Source organism: Oryza brachyantha, chromosome 11 (genome assembly GCF_000231095.2).
Source record: "Oryza brachyantha chromosome 11, ObraRS2, whole genome shotgun sequence".
NCBI lineage: Eukaryota > Viridiplantae > Streptophyta > Magnoliopsida > Poales > Poaceae > Oryza > Oryza brachyantha.
In genome coordinates, this window is record NC_023173.2 from 12,496,891 (window position 1) to 12,509,908 (window position 13,018).

At 37.8% G+C, this 13,018-nt stretch overlaps 1 protein-coding gene across 1 annotated transcript; it reads left to right on the top strand.

Moving 5' to 3' along the window:
- The first annotated feature begins 1,819 nt into the window (after positions 1 to 1,819).
- Positions 1,820 to 5,289, top strand: LOC102702054 (acetylajmalan esterase-like). Its single transcript, XM_006663416.2, has 5 exons — positions 1,820 to 2,105; positions 2,224 to 2,436; positions 3,824 to 3,972; positions 4,431 to 4,704; positions 4,870 to 5,289. Exons 1-5 carry the CDS (start codon positions 1,820 to 1,822, stop codon positions 5,103 to 5,105), a joined length of 1,158 nt encoding a protein of 385 aa, XP_006663479.1. The 3' UTR covers positions 5,106 to 5,289.
- Positions 5,290 to 13,018: the final 7,729 nt, after the last annotated feature.

Genomic DNA, 13,018 nt, shown 5'->3' on the forward strand with positions numbered 1-13,018 from the left:
TTGCATCGTAAACCAAGAGTAGTGATAATCTATCATCCCTATCTTGAATATTCAGATTTTTCACCATATTTGGAATTAAAAAATTTTGTCCGAAATCAGGAGAACCCAGTTGATAACAATATATTGACATATTTTTTTTAAAAAAACATCAAATCAAATCCAATAGTACCTATATAGGACTCCAGAATAATCTTGCTAGCAATACAACAACATCACGCTTAGCTGTAACAAACCATAAGCAACCGGCAAACCGTGGTGGCAAACACCCACCAATATCTTACACGTTTTTCATTTATCCGCGCGGGGGGTGTTGCGGGGGGGGGGGGGGGGGGGGGGGGGGGGTAATCGCGTAAAAACTATGCAAATCTGAATTTGATTTTTCTACCAAAATCTTCACAATTTTGGAGGGATACCATACTATTTGGCACAATAATCGCACGGATCGTGGTGGTTTACAATTCTGACTCATGGAGAAAAGCATGATAATTGCGCGATATGATGACGAAACCGCATCTGTAGGAGTGATCCACGATAATTGCTATAATCACCCCTTATCGTGCGGCATGTTATCTAATTATTTTTTTAGAATTTATCTCACCTCGAATCACTTTGGGGCCTTTATTTTGGTTGATTCATGTTCTTTTTAAAAAAAATTCTTCACTCCTAGGTTTAGGAATTAAATAACTGTCACAACAATTTTTTTTATTTTTCTACCAAATTTTATCATTCTTTTAAATTTGCACGATATTTATTGAACCATATCGCCAAATACCAAAGCCGTCCCCTCACAATACTCGTGATTATCTCAGTTTCCCTATCTCTGATCCTAACCGCCAATTCTGTGCATGGAGACTCCTGCAGTATAAAAGCATAATACAGGAAATGTGTTTCCCAACCTTTACGCACTAAAGAAAAGAGCAATTTTCCCATCTTTAAAGGTACCTAAAAACCTCTAAAAACACTAGAGACGAATCGATCTAGTTTAGACAATTAAGATAGTGTTTCGGATAAGAAACTTATTTTTAGTCTTTTTTCCCATCGAATGTTTGAACAATTATTATAAAATAGTAAACGTAGAGTATTAATAAAACTCATCCACAATTTTGGACTAATTCGCGAGACGAATCTATTGAGTCTAATTAATTCATGATTAGCCTATGTGATAATACAGTAAACATGTTCATAGATTAATTAGTCTTAAAAAATTTGTCTCGTGGATTACCACTCATTTATGAAATTAGTTTTTATTAGTCTATGTTTAATACTTCAAATTAGTGTCAAACATCTGATGTGATATGATGCTAAAAAGTTTAGCCTTGTTATTTTTAATTTTTTAGAGCGGAGGAAGTACTGTGTACTCCTAAATGTCTCCCTTAAGTCATGGTTAGTTTGTTAGGTTGACCAAATGTTCACCAACAAGCTTGGTCATGATCCTCATGTCATCTCCGTCAACTCAAATTATGGAAGCAATTAAGTTGTCCATCTGACCAATCTAAACTTCTGAACCTGCAGCATACAAAAAGCATCTTTATTTTCACTTGTTTTGGAGTTTTAATTAATTATTACCTCCATTAGACTTTTTAAGCATATAAATAGATGCTAACAATCTAACATGCATATATAAAACATATATATCGATAATCTATATATGACTAAAATACAACACAATATATTTTAAATAAATGAATTACAAAACCTGCAAAAATTTCCAACCAAACTGAAACCATCTCAATCACACTAATATAGTTTATAAGTTATAGCTAAGCCAAGCCGCTTTAACAACTTAGGAAGCTTAGCTAGTAGTAGTGGGTGATCGGCCATGGCGGCGGCGGCGGCGAAGGCGGCGGCAGCGGAGCTCTCCTCTCGCTGGGCAACGGCGTTGGCCGTCCTGCTGTTGGCTCTCGCGGTGGACTGGCCGACGGCGGAGGCGGCGTGCTCGGTGAGCGCGATCTACAGCTTCGGCGACTCTATCGCCGACACCGGCAACCTCCTCCGGGAGGGCCCCGTCGGCACCTTCGCCTCCATCGGCACCTACCCCTACGGCCAGACGCTCCGCCGCCCCACGGGACGCTGCTCCGACGGCCTCCTCATCATCGACTACTTCGGTACGTACGTACGTGCGTAGCTCTCGATCGACGGACGCCGCCGGCCGCCGCTCGCCGGCGAAGTGTTGAACTGAGCTAGTTTTTTTTTTTTTTGTTTGGTTCTTGGCGCGGCGGGCAGCCATGGCGCTGAACCTGTCGCTGGTGAGCCCCTACCTGGACAAGGGGGCGAGCTTCGAGAGCGGCGTCAACTTCGCGGTGGCCGGCGCGACGGCGCTCGACCGGACCTACCTGCTGCAGAGCGGCATCATGATGCCGCCGGCGAGCGTGCCGCTCAGCTCGCAGCTCGACTGGTTCAGGTCGCACCTCAACACAACCTGCTCTTCACAACAAGGTAATTAATAAATCAATTGTTACTGCCGCGCTGTTAAATTGGATAATTACCAGCCTGAAACAACTGACTATATGCGTTTTTAATCGATCATTTTCAATACAGTTACCTCAGCTCAACATGATCTTTTACAGTTGCATTGATTGATTGAGAAATGGTATCTTTTTAAATTCAAAATTTGTCCTAAAATAGTTGTTAGTATATAAGTACTACCCCGTTCGTATTTTAATAAACGAAACATTGACTTTTTTAACATACACTTTATCATTAGTTTTATTCAAAAAATTTATGTAAATATATAAAAATGTCAGGTATAGTTAAAAATATATTTAGCAATAAATCTTTTTTAAAAAGATTGAATGGTTAACATGTGAACAAAAATCAATGTGTTATCTATTGAAATACGAAGATAATATTTATCATATTCTCCCTATATTTTAGGTTATAAGATATTTTAGTCATATCTAGATTTATCCATGAAGCATGGAGCATGAAACAATATATATATAACTTTAACCCAATTATTTGACTGTTTAAAAGTATAAGCAAAGCCACTTATTAACGATTAAAAAGTAATTTATGGGTAAAACTTTTACATATGTATTCTTATCGATCCAAAAGCGAATACTGGAAAATAGACTATAGTGAATAAAACTCCAAAATCAAATTCAAATTTAAGTTTTACAATTCAATTTTTTGCTTATACTAGCATATTGCCCACACGTTGCAACGTGATTTTATTAAAAGAATATCATTAGCATGTTATTAAAGTAGAGTTAATAAAAATAATTTAATATATAAGTCTCAGTTTGATATATTAGCAGCTTCATCACCACCCATCATCACTGCTACTTTTTATAGGAGTATAGACATCTGAAATGGAGTTATTACTTCACATTTATCTTTGTCCTTAGGATACTCACAGTGCAGACTCAAGGGTTTCTGTCTGTATTTATTGCTATTTCACGTAAGCAATTTGCTAATATGATAGGTTATTTATTAAAGAAAGAGACAAAAATAAAAACACTGGTTTTAGATTAAGATCTAGGGTCTTCACGTAAAAAAAGACTGTCTGTAAGAGATATGGATGTGTCATGTGATAACAAGATATAAAAGTTATATTGTGAAAGATAGTTTTTTAATATGTTGTCCTAGAGTATAGAAACCACGATAGTTCTTGCATCATGAGTGCGCTTGGTATATCAATAACCGTCCTAACACTCTCTCCCTCTCGACCATACATTATTTAATAAGAGTATAATTGTTTTTTCTCATCAAACCTTAATTAGTGCTAACAACCTAGAACATCAACTATATATTTGGAACCGACGAAGTAATTATCATCACAAATATTTTACAGTCTTACGTTTGAAGTATGAAATATGATCAGAGTGCGAGAGGAAGCTGGGCGGAGCTCTGTTCTTGGTCGGGGAGATAGGAGGGAACGACTACAACTACGCCTTCTTCCAGGGGAGATCCATCGACGCCATGAAGGCCTACGTGCCACAAGTCGTCAGGAGCATAATGGACGTTGCAAAGGCAAGTAAAGTTGGTCATCAATCAGGCTCTTGCTTCCTTTGGAACGGCGTTTGGTTAACCATTCGACTAGTTTGTTGAGCTACTTGGTTCACTCATCTGATTTCTAGTTTGTTGAGCTACTTGGTTCACTCATCTGATTTCTCCGTACAATTAATCACGAATGAATTTCCTAAAAAAATATCATCATGAAAGAAATAGCTAATTACTCTTTTTTTTATTTGACGCCATGACTTTTAGACCTACGTCGTTTTGACTATTCATCTTATTTAAAATTTTTGTATAAATATGCAAAACTATAAATCATTCTTAAAGCTTCTTTAGTCATAAATTAAATCATAAAAAAATTAATAATTATATATTTTTTAAATAAAACAGATGGTCAAACATAGACTCAAAAATCAACTGCGTTAAATAAAAAAAATGGGGAGAGTAATTATTTAGTTTGTTTTGTTAATTAGGAGGTGATTGGGCTAGGAGCGACCAAGATCATCATCCCCGGCAACTTCCCGATCGGGTGCTCGCCGAGCTACCTCTCCCTCTTCTCCACGGCGATCTCCGGCGACTACGACAACAGAGGCTGCCTCAAGAGCTACAATTCCTTTGCCATGTACCACAACGACCAGCTCCGGGCCGCCATTGATGACCTCCGGAAAGTCAACTCCGACATCGTCATTATCTACGCAGACTACTATGGCGCCTTCATGCATCTTCTCCAAAAGGCTTTCCTCTTAGGTACGAACATGTATTGCACCCCTCAAAAAAGAAAATAGGGCTAACACACCGTACGTCGACCATAAATTATACTAGCAAGGATGATGTGAGTATGGCAAGATCAAGATGGAATTGAAATCGTTAGCGATTTTTCGCTCATAAAGTTGACATGTGTCATCATTGCAGGGTTCGAGGAGGGCTCATTGTTCAATGCATGCTGCGGTGCGGGCGGGAAGTACAACTTTGACATGAACCTAATGTGCGGCGCGGTGGGCACAAGCGCTTGCACGGACCCAATGCGCCACATCAGCTGGGACGGCATCCACCTCACGCAGCAGGCATATAGGGCCATGGCTTTGTCCCTTCTCATGGAGGGGTTTGCCCAACCGGCCGACGCTGTGCAAAAGATCTGGAGCTGCTAAGATGTTGTGTATCTATATGTATGCAAATACCATTTTGAAGTGTTACTATAAGGTTTTTCTCTTTTGAATTTTGAAAGAAAAAAAATCGAAATTGATTAAGTGGATGCAGATCCCCTAGCTAGGCTCAAGGTGAATTGTGTTGTATGTGAAGTTATATACAATATTCCTTTTCATTAGTACATCCGTCCCTAAATATTTGACGTTATTGACTTTTTTATACATGTTTGATCATTCGTCTTATTTAAATTTTTTTAAATATGTAAAGCTATATATATATGCATAAAAGTATACTTAACAATAAATAAAATGATATAAAATAATTAATAATATGTAAACTTTTTAAATAAGACGAATGGTCAAACGTGCATAAAAAAGTCAACGGCATCAAACATTTAGGACGAAATGGAGTATTTTGTCACGTGAAACACTACGCACATTTGGTCTTTTGACTGAGACATAGTGCAATATTTGTCGTCTTAAGTTTGAGGAATAGATGGATTTTTTTTCTTAAAAGAAGAGGTTGAAAGAACTGGTGGCTAGGTAGGCTGTATGTTTGGTTATGTTGGGGCCTTTTTTTAATGTTGTTGTTTAGTCTCCTCACCCAAAACATTAAAAAAACTGAATACTTCTACGGACCAAACATAAAAAATCACCTATAACACTAAAAAAAGGGAGCAATATACCAATTTAGTATTTCTACCTCATACAAAGGGAGCAATATAACATGGAGTCACATGTTTGAGAGAGGTCATGTCGAGGTAAGTTGGAGGATGAACAAATGGTGAAGAGGGGACATGAATGCGTGCAAAGGAAAATGATTTACTCCCTCCATCTTGATCTCATCGTACCAAATCTCAAACTAAACAAAGAAGTGTGGCAAATTACGTTGTCACCTTCATAAATACTTCCTAATCAATATTTCTAAAGCAAGCATTAAACTTATTTGTGAAGAGTACTAGTATGGCTACATTAAAGGTAGAAAAGGAAATACATCTCTAAAAGTGACTTGGAACATGATGAGAACGGCAGGCAATTAGACAAAAAAATCTAAATGCTGGAATGACAAGTATTTTGAAACGGAGGAGTAGATTGTTTTGGGCATGTTTGGTTGCTCGAAGCACCTCACTGTGGCTTGTGTGCAAACGGTACATTCGAAGTGAGGATACAGTAAGGGTTTTTAGATATCCGATGGATATGGATTCAGATATGGATAGGAGTATGCAGGTACGGATATGTATGTCATATGAGAATTGTCATGTCGCGGATCACCCATGAGAAGTTTTTCGCGGGCCATTCATCTCTTTCATCTATGACAACTTTTGGGCCGTCATATCCATCGTCTCCACCCAATATCATGCTAACCCGACTTCAACTTTAGGGCGTCTCCTCACTCGTTTTACCCTTCGCCCACTCTGCCCACTTGCCCACTGCTGGATCACTGAGCTTATGGTCGGCGACGCCCTGCCCGCCAACCATGGCCACCATGGGTCTTCCTGAGTCACACAGAGGCCCTGATCCTAGCGACCCTAAAGCCTTAACCCTAGTTGTAGTGGGAGGAGGAGGCTTCTGTGGTGGTGTGACTCCTAATCAACTGGGCTGATAGTATCTTTGAGTGGGCGATCGAAAGGTATAATACACGTACGAATGACCACGTGGGACCCACAGATAGTAATTTTACTAGTGGGAGAGTGAGTTGCTAGATTTGGTCATTGAGAAGCCATATTTAGTTATTCAAATAGCATGACAAGTTAAATAGATACTCTCTTGGAGGACAATTTTTATATATAATTGCCAAATTTAATTATGACAAATAAGATAAGTATTTTCTTGGAAATGCTCTTATATGTCAAAATTGGCCTATTTGAATCACATGAATGAAAAAACGAATGAATAGAAAAAACATAAGATTCTGACAGGATTAATGTAAGTGTAAAGCAGAGGATGTAAAACATAGAAAAAACGTAGGAATAACCGTTTGATTGGACCATAAGAAAAACATAGATATTTGAGGAGAGGTAAAGACTCAAAAGGATTTTTCCAATGAGGTTCTACCTCTGGTTAAATTTCCTCAAAAATTTGTATGAGAAGAGGCATTCCATAGGAATTTCACAAGATTTAAGGGGTGTTTGGTTCTCACTGACTTTTTTTAAGTCCCTGTCACATCGAATGTTTGGACCATAATAAGAAGTATTAAATATAGACTATTAATAAAATTCACCTCATACTCTGGACTATTTCGCGAGACGAATCTACTGAGTCTAGTTAGTCCATGATTAGCGAATGTGATGCTACAGTAAACATTTGCTAATCGTGGATTAATTAGGCTTAAAAATTTTATCTAATGAAATAACCTTTATTTATGCAATTAGTTTTGTTATCAGTCTATATTTAATACTCCTAATTAACGTCCAAACATCGATGTGACAAGGGACTAGAAAAAGTCCCTAAATCAAAACAACCACTTAATAGAGTTTATTCCTTTGATTCAGAGGGCTTTGTAGAAAAAAAATTCTTATAGGAACCATAGCATTCAAGGATTTTGTGAAATTTACTTTATTTACAACTTTGGTTTTAGAGTAAATTTCATAGAATCACGGAGGATAGACACAATGCTACCAAAGGCTAGGGCAGTCAAAAAACTCGAAGCTCGTGAGCTGCTTGAGCTCCTAAAGATCAGAGCCCGAGTCTGATCTGAAGCTCGCGAGCTTTCTCGAGCCAAGTTCAAGCTTCTCACCAGCTTACATATGTATGTTATTATATTTTTTTATTTGATGAAATAGTATATTATGAATAAATTATTATACATTTAAATGATAAATTAATTTTTATTGATATTATATATTAATTTTAGTTCTTATTTACAATTTGTTTTAATATGTTTGATTTAAAATTGTTGCTTTTATAAAAAAATATTGATCACAATAACTATATCATATATTTAAAACCGAGCTCAAGTTAAGACTAACTAAGAACTCAAAGGTTTGCTAGACTTGAGCTCAAGTCATAGACCGGTTTGCTCGAGCTCGGCTCGTTGACAGTCTGCCAAAATCCCATTCTTAATCAACTAATTTAGGATACGTTATTAATACCAAATTACCAGCGCGGCCTCTGGCTCTCAACTCGAGTGTAGTATTACTTCCTACCCCCCCCCCCCCCCCCGCCCCCTCCCATCTCAGTCTCAAAAACACTTGGACTGCACACAAAACGCGGCCCTGATCGATGATGGACTGGCGGCGGGCCGGCAGCCCGACGTACAGCCGCCGCCGCTCGCCGGCGGCGGGGATCTACTCGGCGCCGGCGTCCCCGGCCCACCCGGCCCTCCTCGGCCCCACGGCGTCGCCCGTCCACCCGCTCGCGGCCAGGAACAACAACAAGGCCCGAGCCGCCGCCGCCCTGGCGCAGGCCATGGCGCGCCCGGCTGTCCGCGAGGACGGCCGCGGCGACGACGACGACGACGAAGACGTCGGCGTCGGCGTGGGCCCCGGCGCCACCAACGGCGGGAGGTACGATGGCGGACGGAGCCCGCTCCACAACGGCGGCGCCGCGTACGGCTACGGCGGCCGGAGCCCCATGAACGGCGGCGGCGTGAAGGACAAGTACTTCGGCTTCGCTTTGCCTAAGGTATATTCTTCACAGCCACTCCGATCCCCCTCTGCTAATGCTACTACCATCTATGAATTACTGTTAATTTCTTCCCTTACTTTGATTAGTAATTAAGTTTCGCAATATTCACTTAGCCAGTGAAAACTTCTTTTAATCTTGGTAATTTTTCATTTCGCTTAGCTGTCGAAAATAACCACGTTTTCGATCTTCACTTGATTTGGCTCTACAATCTGGTGTGTTTAAGCTGCATGTAGCCGATAATTACTATACTTTTTCGCTTGCCATCTCATACCCATACTCCTCAATTAAAACCAGACTTTCTTAATTTACAACCCCATTAACTGGAGCACTAACCACCTGCTGCTAGATTTGTTTCATATATATTATATATAGTATATCTATATCTAACTTACCTGGAAACAGCTTTGAGTAAACCAGTTATACAAATCTTAGCTGTATCATATCCCAAATAACGTCTGTTAGGCCTCTTCAATTTGGTGGATTTTTAAATGAAAATTGACGAAATTAAACCGTCCCCTACGAAAATTATGTAAAATTCTCCTAATGTTTATAAGCCATGATTCCTCTTGGTAATGTCAGTACTGAAAAATATTCAAAAATCAAGGTTTGAAACCCAGGTTCCTCTTCCTAATCTCAGTAGGAAAAAAAACTCAAATCAAATTCATCAAGATGGCTTACTTAATTAATTAATTAATTAGAGCGGCCAAGACGAAGAAGGGCAAGGCACGGTACGTGGAACCGGGAGTAGCTCGCGGAAACTAAGAGTGTGAATCCCGAGGCAGCCCCGGTTGGTGGGCCCCACGTGCATGGGTGCATGCATCGTCAACGCGGCCCATAAATGCGCTTTCCTCTCTTCGATGCGTCGCACGTGCGCCGGCCACCCCGGCGATCCCGGCCCTCCGATCGGGATCCGGCGGCCGATCCAGCTCGGCCAATCTTATATTGGCTCGGTTGGCCTTTGTGGTTATGTTTATATTAACCACTTAAATTTTTAACTTTTAAATTTATATTTAATTTTAGAGTTATTCATCGTAGTTTATTTTTTTTATAAGAACATTAAATACGCGTATAAAAGTTTTATTCACAAATTATTTTTCATTTATAAATACTAGGTTTTACTTTTATTTTTTCTCTACAAAGCGAGAAGATGACATTAAAGTTTAAGTTTAGGAGTAGTATTTTCTTTGATTTGAGGTAGGTTGCAACTTGCAATTTGCAGCTTTACTCCTAATCAAGGCTCTTGAGCTGTCAAAGAGAGTTTAACGTTGGCCGGCATGTAAGTCGGCCGATTGGCGAGTCGGCCAAAATATTTATGTTTGCAGGAGCTTTCGGTAGTTGCAGGGTATTATATAAGAATGTTCAATTTCTTTAAACGGTCAAATTATCACACATATTTAGCTATAGATTCCATAAAATTTACTTGAAGCTAGAGTGGCTAACCTGGCAGTGTCCATCATTTTCTAATTATGTTTATAAGCTAAAATTTAAATTTTTAACTTTAGGTTTGAAGTTGATTTTAGTTAATTTATTTGTAGTCTTTGCTTTCAAACACTATGAACATGTATATAAATTTTTTATTTTCAAATTATTTTTTATTCTTAGATATGCCAACTGAAAAAAAAAATCAAAGAATCATCCCCTTGAAATTCAACTTCTTCGTATTCTCGCGAGCTAGCTATTCACGACGGTCTCTCAGAATTTTAATTTAAACTGCTTAAGTAGGACCATAGTATATAGATTCACTAGCTTGTTGTTGTGTCGCTAGGTCAACATATTTAGGGTCGATTTGTCTTATGAGATAAATCAGCCGTGGCAAAAGAAACCCAACAAAATTAGTGATCTACCTTGTTTGGTGGCAAAAAAACATCAGTGCAAAATGTTCTATCTACAGCAAATAAAACAAACACAACACGAAAAAAATTTTATCCACGTAAGCTTGGTAATTCTAACAAAACAAAACCTATGCCGACAAATTAAAGTTGGCATTTGCAAAAGATCCAAACACAATTCATCCTTCATTACATGTAGTGAGCAGTGACACGTTATGTAGTACGACATCCGTTTTATAACGTAAGATATTTGATTTTTTTTTAACGTTTGATCACTCGTACAAATATAAAAAATAGAAAGTAATGCTTAAAGTTTTTTTTGATAATAAAGTAAGTCACAAGCAAAATAGATGATATTTCTATAATTTTTTTAATAAGACGAATGATCGTACAAAAATCAAACATCTTATATTATAAAACGGAGACGGAGGCTGTACTTTTTTTTGACAGGTTATATAGTTATATACTACCTCCGTCCCATAATAATTTTATTTTTCGTTTTTCCGTGTCCAATGTTTGACCATTCGTCTTATTTAAAAAATTTATGTAAAAACCTAAAAAAATTAGTCACGTATAAAGTACTATTCATATTTCATCTAGTAATAATAAAAATATTAATCGTAAAAAATTTCAAATAAGATGAATGGTCAAACGTTAGACACGGAAAAACGAAAAATAAGGTTACGAGTAGGTATCTCTTAATTAATGTGGTTGCGTTTTTGCGTCGTGTACAAGCCACCTACTCACGCGAGAATGTTCCAGTTGATTGTGTAGTTACTCTCTCCATTCTCTTCGTATTTTAATGGCTACGCTTTTAACCCATCTAAGCATTCATTTTATTTAAAAAAATTGCTACAAATATTCAAAGATACATGCGTAAAGTGATCTAGGGATAGAAGTCACAATAAAATAAATGATGCTTCTAAAAATGTTTAAGTAAAATAGATGGTTAAATTTCATGTCCAAAAGTAAAAACATAGTACTTTTGTTTACTCAATGTGCTACAGTATCATCTACGTCCAAAACGATTTCACCCCTTACTATCTCATGCGTACTAATACAAAGCTAAAATTATAGTGAAAATTTTAATTTAGCAAACTCCAATATAATTGACTTACTTTAGAAAACTTCAATTTTTTTATTTTATTACTTTTAATATAAAATCTTCGTGAGATAAATTAAAAGAGAAAATAATGACCTCTTAATCTGGGCCCTCGTGGCCGTGTTGCTATTCCCTACGGTGCGGTACGGCCCAATATTAGTTCATTCATAACTCGAGAGCCCACATAGAAACAAAATCTGAACGGTCAGCAGGCAGAGGCTCCTGTAGCATTTTTTTTTTGAAAGAAAGTTCCTCTGATTTATATTGATAATAATAATGTAAGATTTAAGGAAGTTTGTATCTTGAGTGCTATGGTTGTTGAATATCGGATCAAATCTATCGATACAGTATACTCCTAACCATATGGTATGCTCTCTCATAACCGTTGACTTTTGAGATTATGTTTAACTATTTATCTTACTTAAAGCTTTTGTGTAAATATATGAAAATCATGCTTAAATTAGCTTTAAAGGTAAATCAAAACACAATAAAATAATGATAATTATATTACTTTTTAATGAGATGAATGGTCACACATTTGTTGAAATTCAACTACGTCATCTATTAAAAATGAAATAGAATTTCATTTTTAGTCTGACCATCCATTTGAATCGACGGAGCTGTCATGATTATTGGTCTTCATGAAATTCGCTAATCCTGATTTCTAATACTTCATATCGTCTTTGTCGCATAGCTTTTTACCACAATTTGTAGTTCAAAGTCCAAAGAAAGAGTATGAAAACTACATCCGAATAGTAAGAAAAGACAGAGAAGACTCAGAATTAGGGGGTGGGGGGCTGGGGCCTGGGGGCTCGTGGGAGTTGTTTGGAAAGAAAGTATTCATCTGTTCACTTATATTTATGTTTATATACTAAAATTTGAAATCTAAATTGGAGATGATTTTGTAATTGTTTTGTATTTTATTTTTTTCCTTACTTTTGAGATTGCCAAGAATTTTATGTATGAAAGTTTTAGTCTTAAATTATTTTTTAATTATTAATAAACTATTTACTTATGCTTAAAATAAGAAAAAAAAGATTGGGCTGCGAGTCATTTGCGTGTCCATGGAGATATTTTACAAGTTGCTTTCCACGTCGAAGCCAAGTCTCCTCCTTGACGTGTCAAACCAAATAAAGCGTACAGAAAAAACTGAGATGTGGGCTCCAGTCTCTTGCATAACCAAACTACCGAACCAGCCTTAACGCCCACTGACATGTGGGCCAGCCCCCGCGTGACCATCTATCGTGTCAGCAGCAGCACGAGCGTTTCCACGTGTTATAATTAGGCCGGCCCGTTTAGAGCATTTTAACAGCTCATCTAAATTTGGTCATCTATATCTTTATTTGGATTATCATCTA

What these genes read in the sequence shown, in the direction of transcription:
- LOC102702054 (XM_006663416.2), top strand. Translation starts at nt 1,820, where the DNA reads ATGGCGGCGGCGGCGGCGAAGGCGGCGGCAGCGGAGCTCTCCTCTCGC. An exon ending in AACCTGCTCTTCACAACAAG is followed by an intron (nt 2,437 to 3,823) that starts GTAATTAATAAA and finishes AAATATGATCAG; the next exon opens with AGTGCGAGAGGAAGCTGGGC. An exon ending in CCAAAAGGCTTTCCTCTTAG is followed by an intron (nt 4,705 to 4,869) that starts GTACGAACATGT and finishes TCATCATTGCAG; the next exon opens with GGTTCGAGGAGGGCTCATTG.